This window comes from Malania oleifera, chromosome 1 (assembly GCF_029873635.1).
Source record: "Malania oleifera isolate guangnan ecotype guangnan chromosome 1, ASM2987363v1, whole genome shotgun sequence".
NCBI classification, from domain to species: domain Eukaryota; kingdom Viridiplantae; phylum Streptophyta; class Magnoliopsida; order Santalales; family Ximeniaceae; genus Malania; species Malania oleifera.
Genome location: NC_080417.1, coordinates 113,154,049 through 113,172,060, shown reverse-complemented (window position 1 = coordinate 113,172,060; position 18,012 = coordinate 113,154,049). Strand labels below are relative to the sequence as shown.

At 35.2% G+C, this 18,012-nt stretch overlaps 1 protein-coding gene across 1 annotated transcript in view; it reads left to right on the top strand.

Annotated features, from left to right (window-relative positions):
• The window catches only part of LOC131161602 (prolycopene isomerase, chloroplastic), a 66,009-nt gene that overhangs the window by 47,278 nt on the left and 719 nt on the right, over positions 1-18,012 (top strand). The window contains exons 11-12 of the mRNA XM_058117472.1: positions 16,801-16,911; positions 17,002-17,110. Of these exons, the coding sequence (XP_057973455.1) occupies positions 16,801-16,911; positions 17,002-17,110 (220 nt within the window). The remainder of the gene's footprint in view (positions 1-16,800; positions 16,912-17,001; positions 17,111-18,012) is intronic.

Genomic DNA, 18,012 nt, shown 5'->3' with positions numbered 1-18,012 from the left:
TCTGCTGGTTGTTCATTAGTGCTGATGAATTCTAGCTGAATTTCTTCCTTCTGCACAAGGGTACGAATAAAGTGATGTCTGACCTCAATATGCTTTGTCCTGGCATGAAAAATTGGGTTCTTAGCTAGAGCTATTGTTGACATATTATCACAATAAATGGTTGTAGGACCCTCTTGCTTCAGCCCTAAATCACTAAGTAATTTCCTTAGCCAAACTCCTTCACAAGCAGCCTCTGTTGCTGAAATATATTCTGCCTCTGCAGATGACAAGGCAACAGTGTTTTGCTTTCTTGAACTCCATGAAATTGTGCCATTTCCAAGGCAAAAAACATATGCCGATGTGCTTTTTCAATCATCAACTGATCCGGCTCAATCACTGTTAGTGAAACTGCTCAAAACAATCTCAGAATCTTTGCTGTACTTCAGTCCAAGTTTTAGTGTGCCTTTAAGGTATCTTAATACCCTTTTTGCTGCTGCATAATGAAGTACACTTGGGCTGTGCATGAACCTAGACAACGTACTAACTTCTTGTGTAATATCAGGCTTAGTATGAGTCAAGTAAATAAGGGATTCAACTAAACTCCTATACTGATTTTCATTGAATTTCTTAGCTCCATCATCAGAATTTAATTTTTCATTTAGAGCCATAGGAGTACTTACAACCTTATAGTCCTTCATATAAAATTTCTTCAAGATATCAGTTGCATACTTTTCTTGGGAAATGAAAATTTCCCTTCTTCCTTGCTTAATTTACATCCCGAGGAAGTACTTCATGATCCCTAAGTAAGCAAACAATGATGAAATTAGTTTCTTTTTAAAAAAAATAAAGAGCTGGTTCATGAGAGCTTTTCTGAAATCCTAAATTCTGAAAATAAGAATCAATCTTACCGTTCCAAGCTCGTGGAGCTTGTTTGAGGCCATACAAAGCCTTATTCAGTTTGTACACCTTTTCTTCTTTACTCTTCACTTCATATCCACATTGCTGCTCAACATAAACTTCCTCATTTAGTTCTTCGTTGAGAAATGCAGATTTAACATCCATTTGATGCACATTTAACCCCAATTTGGCAGCTATTGCAAGTACAAGCCGAATTGTCTCAATTCTTGCAACCGGTGCAAAGGTCTCGTTGAAATTTACTCCAGGTTGTTGAGAATAACCTTTGGCAACCAATCTGACCTTGTACTTTTGAATGGAACCATCCTCGTTGTACTTGGTTTTGTAAATCCACTTGAGATAAATAATTTCTTTGCCTTTAGGAGGATCGACAAGCTTCCATGTGTTGTTCTTTTCAATCACGTTCAACTCTTCTTCCATGGCCTTTTTCCATTTTTTATCCTTCACTACATCTTCAAAATTCTATGGCTCACAAGAGAAAAGAGCAAATTCTAAATTTTCATTAGAAAAATAGCTTCTAAAATTACCATACCTCTCCAGAGGTCTTCTAACTCTTTCAGATCTTCTTAGGATTGGTGAAGAGGATGAAGTTCCTTCATTTTCTGAATTTTCAGATTTTGAACTAAGATTTCCCCGGGTGCAATTTCAGCTTCTGAAATTGCTGGATTTTGAGATTCAGTAGCTGATTTAGGTCTTGTTGCTTCAACTAGTACAAAATCTGAAATATTTGTTGAGTTCTGGCCGCTGGAAGTCCACTGCCATACTCCCCTTTCGTCAAAGATGACATCTCTTGCCACTGTCAGCTTGTTATTAATAGGATTCAGTAGCCGGTAGCCCTTTGATTCGTCGTTGTACCCAATAAACAGAAGCTTTTCTCCCTTCTAATCAAACTTGTCCTTATTAGGAGCTTTGTTGAGTGAGTAGGCTAGACAACCAAACACTTTCCGATGACTAATATCTGGTTTTCTCCCACTCCAAGCCTCATAGAGAGTTCTATTCTTCACTGATTTTTTTGGTGACCTGTTTAAGATATAAACAGTGGTATGTACATCTTCAGCCCAAAGAGAATTAGGAAGTCCTTTACCTTTTAACATGCTCCGAGCCATTTCAACAATGGTCCGGTTCTTTCTTTTAGTAACTCCATTCTGCTGAGGGCTTCTACTCATTATTAGTTGCCTTTGAATGCCTTCCTTCTTGCAATAATTCATGAACGAGTGATATATGAATTCACCTCCACGATCAGTTCTTAAAGTCTTCATTTTCAACCCACTTTGGCTTTCAACGAGAGCTTTGAACTCCAAAAATATTGAGAAGGCATCTGATTTTTGCTGAATAAAATACAACCATATCATTCTAGTAAAATCATCAACAAAAAGAATGAAATACCTTTTGTTTTCAAGAGATGGTGTTCTTGTGGGACCAAATATATCCGCATGAACAAGCTCCAAAGGAGCTTTGGCTCTCCAAGAAGTTTTGGGGAGAGGAAGGTGGTGCATCTTCTCGTAAATACAACCTTCACAAATTCCTTCAATTTGATTTATTTGGGGAAGATCACAAATCATATCCTTTTGCTTGAGAAGCTGCAGTCCCTTACATGGTTTTAAATAACGGCCATTACGTAGCGTAACGGCCGATACGTAACGTAAATCAAAGGCTCCGAAACCGATTTGGGCCGATAATGCGGTTCGGAAAAAATTCACAGCTGTAACGGCCCGTAATGGCCGTTACCCCAATGTTACACTCCGTAACGGTCCGTTACATGCCGACAGCTTGCAGAAATCTGAATCTCCTTTCTGCTGCAGCGCTCCTTTCCCCCTCTCCCAACCACCCATCTGCCATATCTAACTAAATCTAACATTCAAAGAGCAAAAAAACTTACCTTGAAATTTTGTTGGCTGATTCAGCCGAAGCAATAAGAAGGCTTCACTTCTTCGAAGCCTGAGCAGATCTACTCACAACCTTCGTCTAGCCTTCTGCCTTCCTGATCCTAACTAAGTTCTTCGAAGCTTGAGAGTGGCCTTCGGCAGCTTCCTCTGCCAGTCGTCGCACTCGCCGCCACCAGCCAGCCCTCTGCCACTCGTCGCACGGAGCTTGGAGTCATCGATAGCCCTTCGGTAGCTTCCTCCTCCAATCGTCACACTTGCCGCCACCAGCCAGCCCTCCGCCAGTCGTCGCACGAAGCTTCGAGGCTCCTCCGAGTCCCCAACCCTCTCTCGGTCTCACTCAGATTCTCTGCTCATCTCAGCGTATGAGATAAGCTTTAAAATTTCAGTCCATCCATCTTAAACTTCTTATTATGATTTTTTTTTTTTAATTATAATTTGTTGTAAATTATGTTTGTTAAATTGAATTAAAAAAAAGAGTAATTTAATAGAGTAAAAAATTAGAAAACAATAATAATTATGTAAAATAAAATTTTCTTAATTTATAAATATTTTAATTGTCTTATAATTTTTGAAAGGTAATTAGGAAAATCTAGTTCGATCACATATTTCTTGTTTATAAATATTTTTTAAGTTTTAAAACATCATTTTGACCTTAAATTTAAAATTAAGTAAAATAAATCTTTACATGATCTATTTTTTGTTTTTAGTTATCAAATAAAGTAAAAATTGATAACTTAATAAAAAAAATTTTAACTTAATAGTTAATATATTAATAATTTAGATTTTTACTAATTACTAGTTTACTACTGGAATTTGTAGAAAAATTTTATTTTAATCCATATACTGAGAAAATGCTTAAAAGGTTAAATAGTCAATTTGTACTGTATGGATCTTTATTAGTGATGCTGGGATGTATATGAAAGTAGAGCAAAAGTCTTTTCCACCTTTAAAATTATAATGTTAATTTCTTATAGTTATAAATGAAAATAAAATCGAGTTATAAAAAATAATGAAAATATCTTTTTAAAGATAAAGGAATATATTTTTTTGTAATAAAATATCTAATATTTTATAATTTTGTTTATTTAAATATAAAAATAAATTAAACATTACTTATTATTTTTAATCAAATATTATATTTTATTTTTACGTAATAAGTATTTAAAATTAGAAGGACTATTTAGTACTTATTATTTAATATTTACTAAATTACTAATTATGATATTATTCCTGTCATTTTTTTAGAAAGGTTGTAACTTTGTATTTTCTCTATGTTTTTAGTAATTTTTTGACTTTAATTAATTGATTCTTACATTTTTACATCTTTTTACTCATTAAAGTAATGTAAATTATAAAAAAAATATGCTTTTTTTTGTAAATAGCGCACTAAAATTAATATAAAAATCATAATGCCTATTAAAAAGCATTTGTAGGTTGAATGAAAACCTTCAAAATTCATTAAAAATCATGTATTAATGGATTTTATGCTTATTTTTTGATTTTGGCATGATTGTGCATGCGTGAAAAAAATTCACGACCGTTACGTCCACTTCCCGTTACGTAACACCGGCGTCTCCCGCGGCCTGCGACACCCGCGACAGTTACGCGACGTTACCTGCGACCGCGATTTGAAAATATGGTCCCTTATGATTTAAACGCCCATATCTGAGATGTCATAGTTGAGATTTGTTTGAAATTTCACTCTTCAAAGCCACTGGACTTGTGTAGTTGATGGATAGTGGAAAAACCTTGTTTCGAGTCATCTCAAATTTAGCCATCAGTGAGTTCTTCTTCTTGTCTATGATTCTGCATTCATTTCCTTTGACTTGATATCCTTTTTGAATTAACTGCCCCACACTTAAGAGATTGTGAGCAAGACTTGGGACATAAAGAACATCATGGATGAATTTATGGACTGCATTGCTATTACACCTTTTCCTTTAACTTTTACAAATTTCCCATCACCAAAAATAATGGAATTTGTAGCATTTTCATCAATTTTAACAAATAACTCATGGTTACCTGTCATATGACTGTTGCAGCCACTGTCAAGGTACCAAACCTTGTCGTCGTTGCTTTTATCATTCAGACAAGTGAGAAACACTTGCTCTTCATCATTTTCCTTACTGAAATTTACTTCTGAACTTTCATTGTTCTTGTGCCAACAATCCCAGTCTGAATGGTTTGGAATGCGGCACCTTTTACACCTTAAATAACATTCAGCAGAGGTGTGATTTGACTTCTTGTATATGATGCAATTCTGTCCTTGATTGCTGGACCTTTGAGGCTGAAAATTCCTGCCTCTGCCACAACCTTTTCCACGACCATGAGACTGATTATTTTGGTCTTTTTGAGACTGGTCTTGTTGCTAAAAATTTCCCTTCCTCTCTTGATTTTTCTGGTTCAAATTGAACTTTGATTAAAAAGCCTGCTCCAAGGGCTTACCTGAAGATCTTTTAATTCTTTCCTCATGTGATTCTAAAGAACCACAAAGGTCAAACATGGTCATAATTGAGAGGTATTTTGATTCTTCAATTGCTGTAGTTGCAAATTTTGGTGGTATACTTCTGAGAATTTTTTCAACGATCTTTTTTTCTTCTATCTAATCACCATAAACTCTGATTTGGTTGACTATTTTAGCAACCTTGGAGAAAAAATCTTTGATGCTTTCATAATCTTTCATTGCCAAAGCAAGAGCATTATTTTTGATTTTTTCTTTGTTCTGGGCAAAACTCTGAGATGAGGTTGCTATGCTTGTGTTTGTAGAGGATGAATCATCATTTGCTGTGCTCGTGCAATGAAGAAAATTTTCATTTGATTAGCCTAGTACCCATAATTTTCTCCTTCGAAGATGGGTACTTGGTTTTGAGAATAATTGAACATAGTTCCAGCAGAGGAAGAGGTGCTGGACGACATGGCTCTGATACCAAATTTTGTTTTAAATAGAAGAACAGAAAAACAGAAAAAACAGGGAAGAAAAATACTGAAAAATGCCTCTTTAATTTACTGACTTGATGAAGAAATTACATATATAAAAAGCTACAGTGCTGCAGCACTTTTTTCTGGATTTTTGAGATTCTTTTCTATTTTTTCACTACTTAAAATGATTGGGATAAGGCCACTATTTATAGGGCAGAGTGCATGGGGAATAGATGGGAAATTTTAATATTTTAGGGACTTAACAACTCATTAAATAAACTTAGAAACAAAGCAAGTAATATGACAAGTTCCTAGACTAAATAACTCACTCCTGTGCTATTAATGGATGACGACTGTATTCCACTTTGAAAAACTGAACAAAACTTTGAATAAGAATCACACTGGCTACAACTTGCTGATTGAATAATTTTATTGCTGAATGTTCTGCTGATATTAAGCTGAGTTGTCTACTATCTTTTTAACTAAATAACTGAATTAACTAACTTCAATAGGTTCACTGCTTTCTCACATTTCCGCCAATTTATGCGATCATGGACCATTTCTTTTGACTGATTCAAGGATATTAAATCCTTACTTTCTCCTCCCGGGTTATTTTAGGTCTACCCCTACCCTTCTACTGTCCCCCACAGTAACTAACTCACTCTTCCTCACTGGTGCACACTATGTGACCTACATTGCAAGTGTCCATGTCATTTGAGTCGTCCCACCCTTATCTTATTTTCTATAGGAGCTACACCTAACTTACCGCGAATATGTTCACTCCTTAATTTATCTTCCAATGTTATACCACTCATTCATCTAAGCATTCTCATCTCAGCAACTTTTACTTTTTGGATATTATGCTAATTCGCCGCTCAACATTCCGATCTATATAACATAGCTGATCTTATAGCCATCCTATAAAACTTCCCTTTCAATTTTAAGGGTATTCTACGATTACAGAGCACACTTGAAGCACTTCTCCATTTTACCCAACCTGCTTTAACTCTATGCATTACATCATCTTCAATTTCTCCTTCAGCTTGCATAATAGATCCAAGGTATCAAAATCTACCAGTACTATTTATTTCTTCATCATCAAGTTTAACTTTATCTCCAATATTCCACCTATCATTACTAAAATTACATTTCATGTATTCTGTCTTATTTCTACTTATCCTAAAACCTCTAGATTTCAAAGCTTCTCTCCATAATTCTAATTCGGCCTCTATTCTGTCCTTAGTTTCATAAATTAATGCAATATCATCTGCAAATAGCATACACCATGGAACCTCCTTTTGAATACTCTTAGTCAATTGGTCCATTACTAAAGTAAAAAGATAAGGACTCAAAGCAGATCCTTGATGTACACCTATGGTGATTGGAAATTCTCTAGTTTCTCCATCTATAGTCTTTACACTAGCCATTACTCTATCATACATATCCTTAATGACATCGGTATACCTACTACATACATCCTTTTTTTCTAAAACCCACCATAGAACTTCCCTAGGTATCCCTATCATATGCTTTCTCAAGGTCAATAAATATCATATGTAAGTCCCTCTTCTTTTCCTTAAACTTTTCCATTAATCTTCTTAAAAGATATATAGCTTATGTGGTAGATCTCCCAAGCATAAAACCAAATTGATTTTTTGTGATCTTCATTTCTAACCTTAATCTTTGTTCAACTACCCTTTCCCATAGTTGCATCATATGACTCATAAGTTTAATTCCACGATAGCTATTACAATTTTGAATATCTCCTTTATTTTTGCATATAAGTATTAAAGTGCTTTTCCTCCATTCATCTGACATTTTCTTAGTTTTATAAATGTATTAAATAAATTAGTGAACCATTTAATTTCGTTATCGCCTAAGCATTTCCAAACTTCAATTAGGATGTTATCTGGTCCCATAGCTTTCCCATTTTTCATATTTTTTAGTGCAAACTTAATTACTTTAATTTTGCGAATAAATCTCATATTTTTAGTCTTTTCCTTATTTGACAATTCTAAGTTTAAGCCTACTATTTGGTTTTCATTAAACAACTTAAATTAACTTCACCATCTTTCTTTAATGTCTTTGTCTTTAACCAAGACAATATCTTCCTCACTTTGTATACATTTTACATTTCCTAAGTCCTTACTCTTCCTTTCTCTAGCTTTAGCAAGTTTAAATATATCTCTTTTCCCTTCTTTTGTATCTAATCTATCATACAAACTATTAAATGATCTGTATTTAGCTTCACTAACGACTTTTTTTGCATCTTTTCTTGCCTTTTTATACTTTTCAAAGTCATCCTTGTTTCTACATTTTTGCCACGTGTTATACCAAATTCTTTTTGTCTTTATGGCTTTTTGTACATCTTTATCCCACGACAAACTTTCTTAGCTATTCGAGAATCTTCCCCTTAATTCTTTTAAAATCTTTTTTGCTATCTTTTTAATAGAGCTACCTAATCTACTCCAAAGAATATTTGTGTCTATCCCATCCTCTATAGTCCAATCCCCATCTTTGATCATTTTATTTTTAAATTTTATTATACTTTCTCCTTTTAGGTTCCATCACCTAGTTCTCTTATACTAGTTTGTTTTATCTTTTTTCTTCCATTTTTTAATACATATATCTAATACTAAGACTCTATGTTGTGTGGTTAGACTTTTACCTGGAATAACTTTACAATCCTTGCATGATAAACGATCTTCCCTCCTAGTTAAAAAGAAATCTATTTGACTTCTATTTTGTCCACTTTTAAAGGTTATTAAGTATTCTTCTCTCTTCTTAAAGCAAGTATTCATTATACTAAAATCATATAACATAGTGAAGTCTAAGAACATTTCCCCAGGCTCATTTTTGTCTCCATATCCATATCCTCTCATAATTTTTATTATCCCTTCCAACATGTCCATTCATATCTCCTCTTATAAATATTTTCTCAAATATTTTCTCAGTCTCTGGTATGCCTTGTATAATACTATCCATATCTTCCTAAAATTGTCTCTTAAGATTTTCTGCTAATCCGACTTGAGGAGCATAAGCACTAATGATATTTATTATCTCTTGTCCTAATACCATCTTGATTTTTATAATTCTATCCCCTACTCTATTTACATCAACAATGCTATCTTTTAAATTTTTGTCTATAATAATTCCTACTCCATTCTTATATTTTTCTTTTCTAGTGTACCAAAGTTTAAATCTTGATTTATCAATTTCTTTATCTTTCTCCCCCATCCACTTAGTTTCTTGAAGGCACATTATAATAATTCTTCTTCTGATCATTATATCCACAATTTCCATGCTTTTACTCGTAAGCGTCCCTATATTCCTAGTTGCTAATCTAGTTCTAGTTTCCTGAACTAGCGTCTTTACCTGCCCACATCCAGAATGATGTAGTAATCTAGCAAATGTCTTTTTTTTTTTCTTTTTTTCCAAAAAAAAAAATTAAATGCATGTTTTATGGTGTACCCGACTTTTCTGCTGTTTGGGAATAAATTTAAGCTCTTTTGTGGGTAACAGTGGAGAGCCATGTCAAAGCTTTATGTTGAATGCGCTGCTATCCAACTTAACATATCAGACAAGCTTTTCAAAGAAAGTGAAAAAAAGGAAAAATTTCTAGATAGAGTAAGAAAAGAAAACTGAAGTTGGATACCTCTCAAGATGCATATTACATGGTTTGTCCTATCCCACAACCAAAAATGAATTTGGATAAATTTTATACCAGAGATTGAAGATCCTGGTTGCAATGGTGGATGGATTGGCTTCCAATTGCTGTGTGGCGAGGAGCTGAAGATGACTGGACAGAGAGGCAAACAAAGATGGGATTCCAGGGGGAGGAAGCTCTGTGTGAAGGACATCACAGAAGCTCTAGCAACTGACGAGCACAGAGAGAGGCGAACGAGAGGTGAATGAAGAAGGGAGGACAATCTCTGCAGTTGGAGATGGCAAACGAGAGGCTAGCACAGAAGGGAGGAAGAGCTATGCGGATGGAGATGGCTAATGAGAGGAGAACGAAGAAGGGAGGAAGGGAGGAAGAGCTATGTGGCTGGAGATGGTGAATGAGAGACAAACGAAGAAGGGAGAAATTGAGAAGGAGCTGTGCAGCTGGAGATGAAACCCTAGGAATAGCAAAAGAAAGTGGGGGCAACAAAAATAAGGCAGAAAGCGCATTGGCTGGGGTTCAAACCCCGACCCTTCAGCACATCGCTGCTTCTTCTCCCATTGTGAAACCAAGTAGAAACCACTTTTTGTGGTTTTCCATTTTTATGGAAACCATGAAAACCGTTTCTCCTAGAGGCTTAAAAAAACGCAACCAAACATATTTTTATCATGTGTTTTGCATCTTAGGTACACTAGCACCCTCTACAGTTTTTACAGGAATATAATTTCCTTTAGAGAGCACTCTCCACACTTTCCAATCAATGTTTTGAAGGTAAATACGCATCCTCTGTTTCCAAAAGGTATAATTCACACCACTGAAAATGAGAGGACTTGTGGATGAGTGTCCCTCAGCAAACGGAGTTACACTAACATGAGCCATTGTGATCTTTTTGCAGAAAAACAATTAAGTCTAAGCATTCAGACTCTGATACCAAATGTTGTTTTTAGTGTAATCCCAAGAGGGGCGGGGGGTGAATTGGTAATTTTAAAATTCTTGGTCAGATATTCCAGCAAACATTATTTCACAAACCTAGAGTCAATCTAAAGCTCTTATTTAAAAGATAAATTTAGCAGATAAATATATCAAGTAAATACCAGAAAGTAAACCAAGCACAATACGAGATGACACCAGATATGTTATCGGGGTTCAACAACAGGGCCTACATCCCTGCCTCGAGCTAACAAGCAAAGGATTTCCACTAAACCTTTGCTCACTTGCGGGTGGAGCGACACCAATTACAAAGCTTCTCCTTACTAGGTGAGGTAAACCCCAGAAAATTAGTGGGGTTGACCCCAACCTTTACAACCTCTCCTTAAAGGGACGGAAAATACCCACCTTCAGGCCACGCCTGAATACAATAGATAATCAAATGATTTTCGTGTATAATATCAATGCTTCTCCAGTAAGCAAGTATGTACCAATATGCACAATCAATGCACTCATAGATAATAGTAATTTATGCTCAAGTGAGATAAGGTCAAGCTATATGTCAACTCTCAACCGATGTATATATATGGTATATACGTGAGAGTGATACCTTTGATTTAAGATAATATATTCAACAAACAAATAATCAAAGGACCTTGAACTTCTATGCAAATATCTCAGCAAATATTTATCAAAGATTAAGCAAACCGAGATTGGGGATTCAAGCTTGCAAAAATATATTTTATCAAATAGCACAAGCAAGCCCTTGAATTTGTTCAAGGCTCAGAAGCAAGAATGAGTTCTTCACGAATAATATTTATCAATAAAATAGAATGGGAATAACTTTAGCTTACTCTCTAAAAATCAATTTAAGATAATGCAAAATGAGAGAGTTGTAAGCTTTAAGAAGATGTTTGAAATGTGCACAAAAATTAAAAATCAAATTCCCTTTCAAGTTACAATTAGTTTGCAACCAAGGAGTATAACAAATGATTCTTTTCAAAAATAGTTTTTCAAATCAAAGTGTAAGGTGAATGAGTAGTATGCTTTGAAAGATTGAAAGAGTATGAGCAATAAGAGGAGTATGAGTATAAAAAATTTCAGAGAATTTTTGCTAATGATTTTTGCTAATCTCATACTAATTAAGACAAATGAATGAGTATATATAGATGTCCACAAAAAAATAACCGTTAGGGATACGGTGGTCCTTTTTGGAAAAGATTAATGATGTTTTATTAAATTTAACCTCAGTTAATTGCGGTAAAAAATTGGCCAATCCGAGAGGTTCGGTCGACCGGCGGATAGGTTCGGTTGCCCGAGCACTCACACAAATTCAAAGCTACTTTTCGGGTTCGGATGACCGTGGACATACTCGGTCGGTTGAGCTAGGCAATTTTTCAAAGCTACGTGGCTTCGGTCGCCTGGTGAGTGGTTCGGTATGCCGAACCTTGAAGTTCGGTTGACCGTCCTTATTTTGAACTATCAATTCGGTCGGATGAGTCAAGTGAAGAAATCTGAAATTAATGTTTGTTTGACTGGGAAAGATACGTTCAAGGACATGCGGTTGCCCGAGGCATAGTTAACATTTTTATTTTAGCCCTGTTCGGTCGACCGAGGCATTTATAATGCCAAGTGTTTGGTCGCCCGAGTCTATTCAAACATGTGTATTTATGTTCCTGTTTAAGCCCCTGTGCTTTATCAACCCTGTGTAAATGAGCATACGACATTTAGGTTTAAAGGTATTGGTTCCTATTGGTCATTCTATGGCCTCTTGAGCATAAATACCTATCATGCATGGGATGCAAATATTACAGACCATTATTACATACCCAAGAAGTTGAATTGCAATTACAATAATGAAAATGGTTTTCATTCCCTTTCTTCCTTCAATTTCCATCCTGTGATATGGATATTTGGTTCCTTATGGCAACTCCTCTATCTTTACCATCCATTCGTGCTAGGTGTAGTCCTGTTCGCAAACTCAAGGCATAGGTAAGATACACGGTGATTTGTCATTATCAAAACGAGATATGACCTATAAGGTCAACAAAGTTTAATGGAAAAGTTTAGGGAAAAGGACTTGCATATGGTTTTTATTGGTCTAGAGAAAACTTATGATAGAGTATTTAGGGAAGTGCTTTGGTGGGTATTAGAAAAGAAGGGAGTTTGTAGTAGATATATGAAAGTCATTAAGGATATGTATGATAGAGTAGTTAGTAGCGTCAGGACCGTAGGAGGAGAATCTAGAGAGTTGCCAATCTCAATAGGTGTTCGTCAAGGTTCTACTTTGAGTCCTTGTCTTTTTACTTTAGTAATTGATGAAATTACTAGGAATATCCAAAATGAGATCCCTTGGTGTATTTTTTTTGCAGATGATATCATGTTGATTGATGATAATAGGAGTGGAGTGGAATCTAAGCTAGAACTTTGGAGAATTACATTAGAGTAAAGGGTTTAGGATAAGTAGGGATAAGACTGAAGATATGAAATGTTATTTTAGTACTGTAAGGAGTAGCAACAGAGATAAGATTAAAATGGATAATCAGGAGATTAATAGTACTGATAGATTTAGATATATTGAATCTATTATGCAAGGTGAAGAGGAAATTGAAGAAGATGTAGTACATAGAATTAAGACAGGTAGGGTAAAATGGAGGGGTGCGTCATGTGTGTTATGTGATTGTAGAATACCCTTAAAATTAAAAGGAAAATTTTGTGAGAAGGCTATAAGGCCTGTTAGGCTTTATGGTTCAGAATGCTACCCAACTAAGAAACAATGTGATCGTAGAATACCCTTAAAATTAAAGGAATTTTTTATGAGATGGCTATAAAGTATGTTATGCTTCATGGTTCAGAATGCTACCCAACTAAGAAACAACATATACAAAGAATGGAAGTTGCTGAGATGCATATGCTTAAGTGGATGAGTGGTTTAACATTAAAAGATAAAGTAAGAAATGAATATATACGCAAAAATTTAGGCATAGCACCGGTTGAAAACAAGATAAGGGAGGGACGACTTAGATGGTTTGGGCATTTAAAACGCATGCCTAGTAGAACACCTGTGAGGAGGAGTGAACTAGTTATGGTTTCTAGCCTGAAAATGGGTAGAGGTAGGGCTAACATTATTTGGAATGAGGTAGTGAGGAAGGATATAATAGCCCTTAATCTAATAGAGGAAAATGCTTTGGATTGGGTGAATTGGCGAAAAAAGATTCATGTAGCCGACCCCACCTGGTGGGACTTAAGGCTTGTTGTTGTTGTTGTTGTATAATTTTATTTAATTGTTATACTTTCAAATTTTATTTTACTTTAAAGATTTTATTGGACATGACAATTGAAAAATAGTAAAATTATATTGTAATTGGCTTTATTATTATTTTTTAAAATTTATATATATTAATTATATTTAAATTTATATTATCATTAAATTTTAATTTTATTTTAGAGTATATAAAATGAATGATTTAATCCCAAAGAACTATTTTTAGATATTAAAATTTCTGGTATCAGGTTGCCAAAACAACTGGAAACCATAAAATCTGGTTTTCAGTTTTTTCGTAAATAGTTGAAGATTGAGAATAGAAATAGAAATCTGGCAATATGAACAAACGTTTTTTATAGTCTATTTCTTCACTATATAGAAACGGAAACAGAAAATGGAAAACAACAACGATACCAAGTAAATCCTTTGATATTTTGAGGTTGTGCAAAGTCAAAAATTTGAATGGTCATCAATATTTTATTTTCTTTGTGGATTATTTTTGCATATGATTTGGACCTATCTGTTAAATTTTTTTGAATTTCTTAATTTATTCACTCAATTCTACCAAGAAATAAAACTCATCTTGGCATTAGTATTCAAAGTTTTTTATTTGATAATGCACTTGAATTTTTTCCAAATGAGCTTGAATCTGTTTGTTTGGGTAAAGGGATAATCATCAAACCTAATTTGTACATAATGGAGTAATTGAATGGAAAATAGACATTCATCTAGCATAGTATAGTCTTTACTCTTTCATATATATGTTGTTCATAAAACCCTTTGGCCTGATGCTCTAGTCACAACCTGTTTTCTCCTCTTTAAACGGATGCTCTCCAGTGTTATAGGGGGACTAATTCCCTTTTGTATCATGAACTAGAAACATCCATGTTCCCTGTTGTGCCTCATGTCTTTGGGTAGGGCCAATGCACTAATCAGTTTAAACCGAACAAACTGACCAAATCGAACTGGTTCAGTTCATGCTGTTCGGTTTTTAGACATTCGGTTCGGTTCAGTTACAGTTTATGAAACCAAAATTTCTTCAGTTTGGTTTTTGGTTATCAGACTAAAATTTTGGTTATAACAAGAACCATAATTTCCATCACAAATTTACAATACCTCAGGCCCCAGAGGTTACAATAGCCGAAGACCCAGGAGCCTTGCACCTTGTGGGCCTGCTCCCTGCCCTTTTCCTAGGCTAGCCCACTCGCCCACTGCCCAGACATTACACAAGTTGCATAGCCAGCCCAATTTATTTAGAGTTTAGAGTTACTCATTTCCATTTTCTCTTCCAGATTTTCTCTTGCAGCTGCAGCTGCCACCGCACCTGAAGGGGCAGATTCCTCTTCCAGCCACAGGTGCTGATTCCTCTTTGCATTTTTCACATTTTCTACCCTTCTACAACTTCTCCTTCTAGTCTTCTACCTTAATTACGAGTCATTTCTAAAATTTCATATCCTGTTAACATCATCATTGAATGATCTGAACTCTGAAAATATGGAGCCTAAAATTGAAAAGCAGCTTTTCAGCATCAGTAGGCAGCAACTGTCAGCAGAAGAACCATGCATTAGGGGAAGACCAGTTCAGTCAGTTTGTTTTCCCTCATGCAAACTTTGGTTGTCTCAGTTTCTTATTAGTTTTTCGCAAATTTTGGTCATTTCAATTCGGTCTCCAAAGTCATAAACTGAAACTTCTTGGTTGGTTCGGTTTTGGTCCAAAAAGGTGGTTTGGTTTGGTTTGCTCCCCAAGAAAACAGAAAATTTGTGGTTTTTGATTTTTCCCACCTGAACCGATTGAATGCACACCCCTTTGGGTGCACGTGTTTTGTACATAAGACAAGTTCTTTCCTCATGTTGTAAAATGTGCCTTTGTTTCATACTCAAGAACTAGATAGGATATAGATGTTATGGTCCCCAAGCTGTTGGAAGTATATTAGGGCAGATGTTACCTTTTTTAAGGGGACACCATATTTCTTTAGTGCTTGGTCCTCCTTGGATGAATCTATTTTGAGTCCATCAATGATTTCTGAGCCCAGCCCCCTCGCACCTCAAGTTGTGTTTATGCTCCTGTTCCTACCCTAATCCCTTATGAAAAAACTTTCACTCTTGTTTCAAATATAATAGTGACAGTTTCTCCCTCTAGAACTTGAGGGTGAGTGTTAGAAGAGAATAGTAATTATGTGGTGTGAGTGGGAGTACTTTTGTCTTCCATGTTTTTTTTTTAATTATTAAAATATAAGGGTGCAAACCTGGAGCTTTCGCCAGTTTTTTCCTTTCTGCTTTCTCTTCTTCATATTTTTCTTCTCCATTTTCTAGCTTTACATCAGTGATAAAGATGAATGGATACTAGCAACAAGAAAAGAATCTCAGAGTTAAAAATTGAAAACTAAGACATGCAAAGCTAGCCTCATAAACAAAGAGTTCATGGTATAAGTTTGGGATGGCAATGACTGAAAGTAGTCATGGTAAACGTTAGTGGTTATTTAGTCATTTAGCATTATTATTATGTGTTAAGAGTTATGTTAATAAGTGTGTGTTAGTAAGGGTATTATGGTCATTGGCATTGCACTTGACATATATTATAAATAGAGGGAGAGACCTATCATTGAGGTTAGGTCTTCCATTTTACCCAATTATTCAACAGCAAATTGAGCTGTCCATGATAGGAACTGTTACTGTTAGGGTTGGAAGCATGCAATTTTTGTCTGTAACATGTTTCATCAAGAAGAAAACAGTGGACGTGTGGGTATGTGTGTGTGTGGTGGCAGAAATGTCACTTCAGGAAAAAGGAATCAAGGGCAACTATAATAGCTGTTTTGTAATTTTTTTGCTTTCTCCAGCTATTTTCCTGTGCTTCCTCTACCTGTTTTTGACTTGCACTTTCTTGTATAAATGACAAATATCTGCTATATGTTATCAGAAACTGAAGTTAAAAGTGAGGGGCTGATTCCGTTGTCATCTTTTGCTTCCTTCAGAAGGATTGACATCAATGTGTTCTGCCTACAGCTTAAATTGCATGAACTTCTGTCTGCTGAAATTTTATCTAGGATCTTGGTTACATAATTTTTTCTGAGCTCAGCAAAATCTTGAATCTACTGCATTGATTAATAAGATGGGAACTTATTCACACTGGGTTGAGTCCTATTATAAGTGATTGTAGATTGTACTTAAGTCTGCTTTGGACTTCTGCAGCACTTTGGGCTTCCTAGTTGCGTTCCATTCAAATCTAATTATCTCTGATTGTCGCAGGTGGGTACACCAAAGACGCACAGACGGTACCTGGCTCGTGATGATGGAACTTATGGACCAATGCCTCGTAAAATTCCCAAGGGCTTACTCGGAATGCCATTTAACACAACAGTAAACTAAACCATGATATTGTTGTTCTATTGTGGTCCATGATATTTTAATTTTGATATGTACTGGGCCATGTAATACTGGAACTTGCAGGCGATTGATGGTCTCTACTGTGTTGGGGATAGTTGCTTCCCAGGACAAGGTGTTATAGCCGTAGCTTTTTCAGGAGTAATGTGTGCTCATCGAGTTGCCGCTGATATTGGTGAGTGGGTATTTTAGCGTTCTTATACATTCAAAAGGCTTGACATTGGCTGGAGTTAAATAAGTTATTCTTTTATTTAAGGTTGATGAAGTGTTCTTGAACTAGAAAATTTAGTTGAGATCAGAACATCGTATTGTTGGTGATTATCTTTGTTTTTTCTAGGAATTTTAATCCATTGTTACATTTTCGTAAATTGATATTTCAATATAGAAACAATGCAGAAGTGTGGTAACCAGGCAAAACGATTCCCTCTATTCCATGAAATACTTTGTTAATATACCTATCAATATTCACGATTTGTCAAAAATATCTTTTGAAAAAAAAAAAGTTCATTAATGTGTTTGAGATATGTTGACATTGATGTATGGCCATTGGTATCCATCGACATGTTCTGAGTCCTTGGAAAAAATATCAGGTCTGAATATGACAATTGTGGCTTAGGTCGATTTGTCCAAATAAAAGGATGCACCCTTTAACTAATCAATTGTATCTTTCCATGGTTTGTTTAAGACCCCATCAAGTCATGGGGTTGTTGTGAGTATCTCATAATGAATGGCCTAAATTGAAAAGGATTTATGGGATTGTTGTGAATATCCCATCGAGATCTATCAACTGATGTAACGATAATTTTGATGCCATTTTGATCCATGCAAATAATGCAATATTCAAATATCAATTTGGTGTATAAGAATAGAATGTGAAGGTAGAAACACATTTATTAAGCCTTAGACAACATGTACTCCTTGCAAAGCTAATCCCAGAAAAATATCCTTGCAAAAAAATTGCATATTTTCAGCATTAATTTAATTTTGTTGGACTTTACGTGGGAAACCCATAATATGATATTGATGAACATTTTAATCAGCCTATCAAAAAAAATTGATAGAAGTTTCAACTTATGA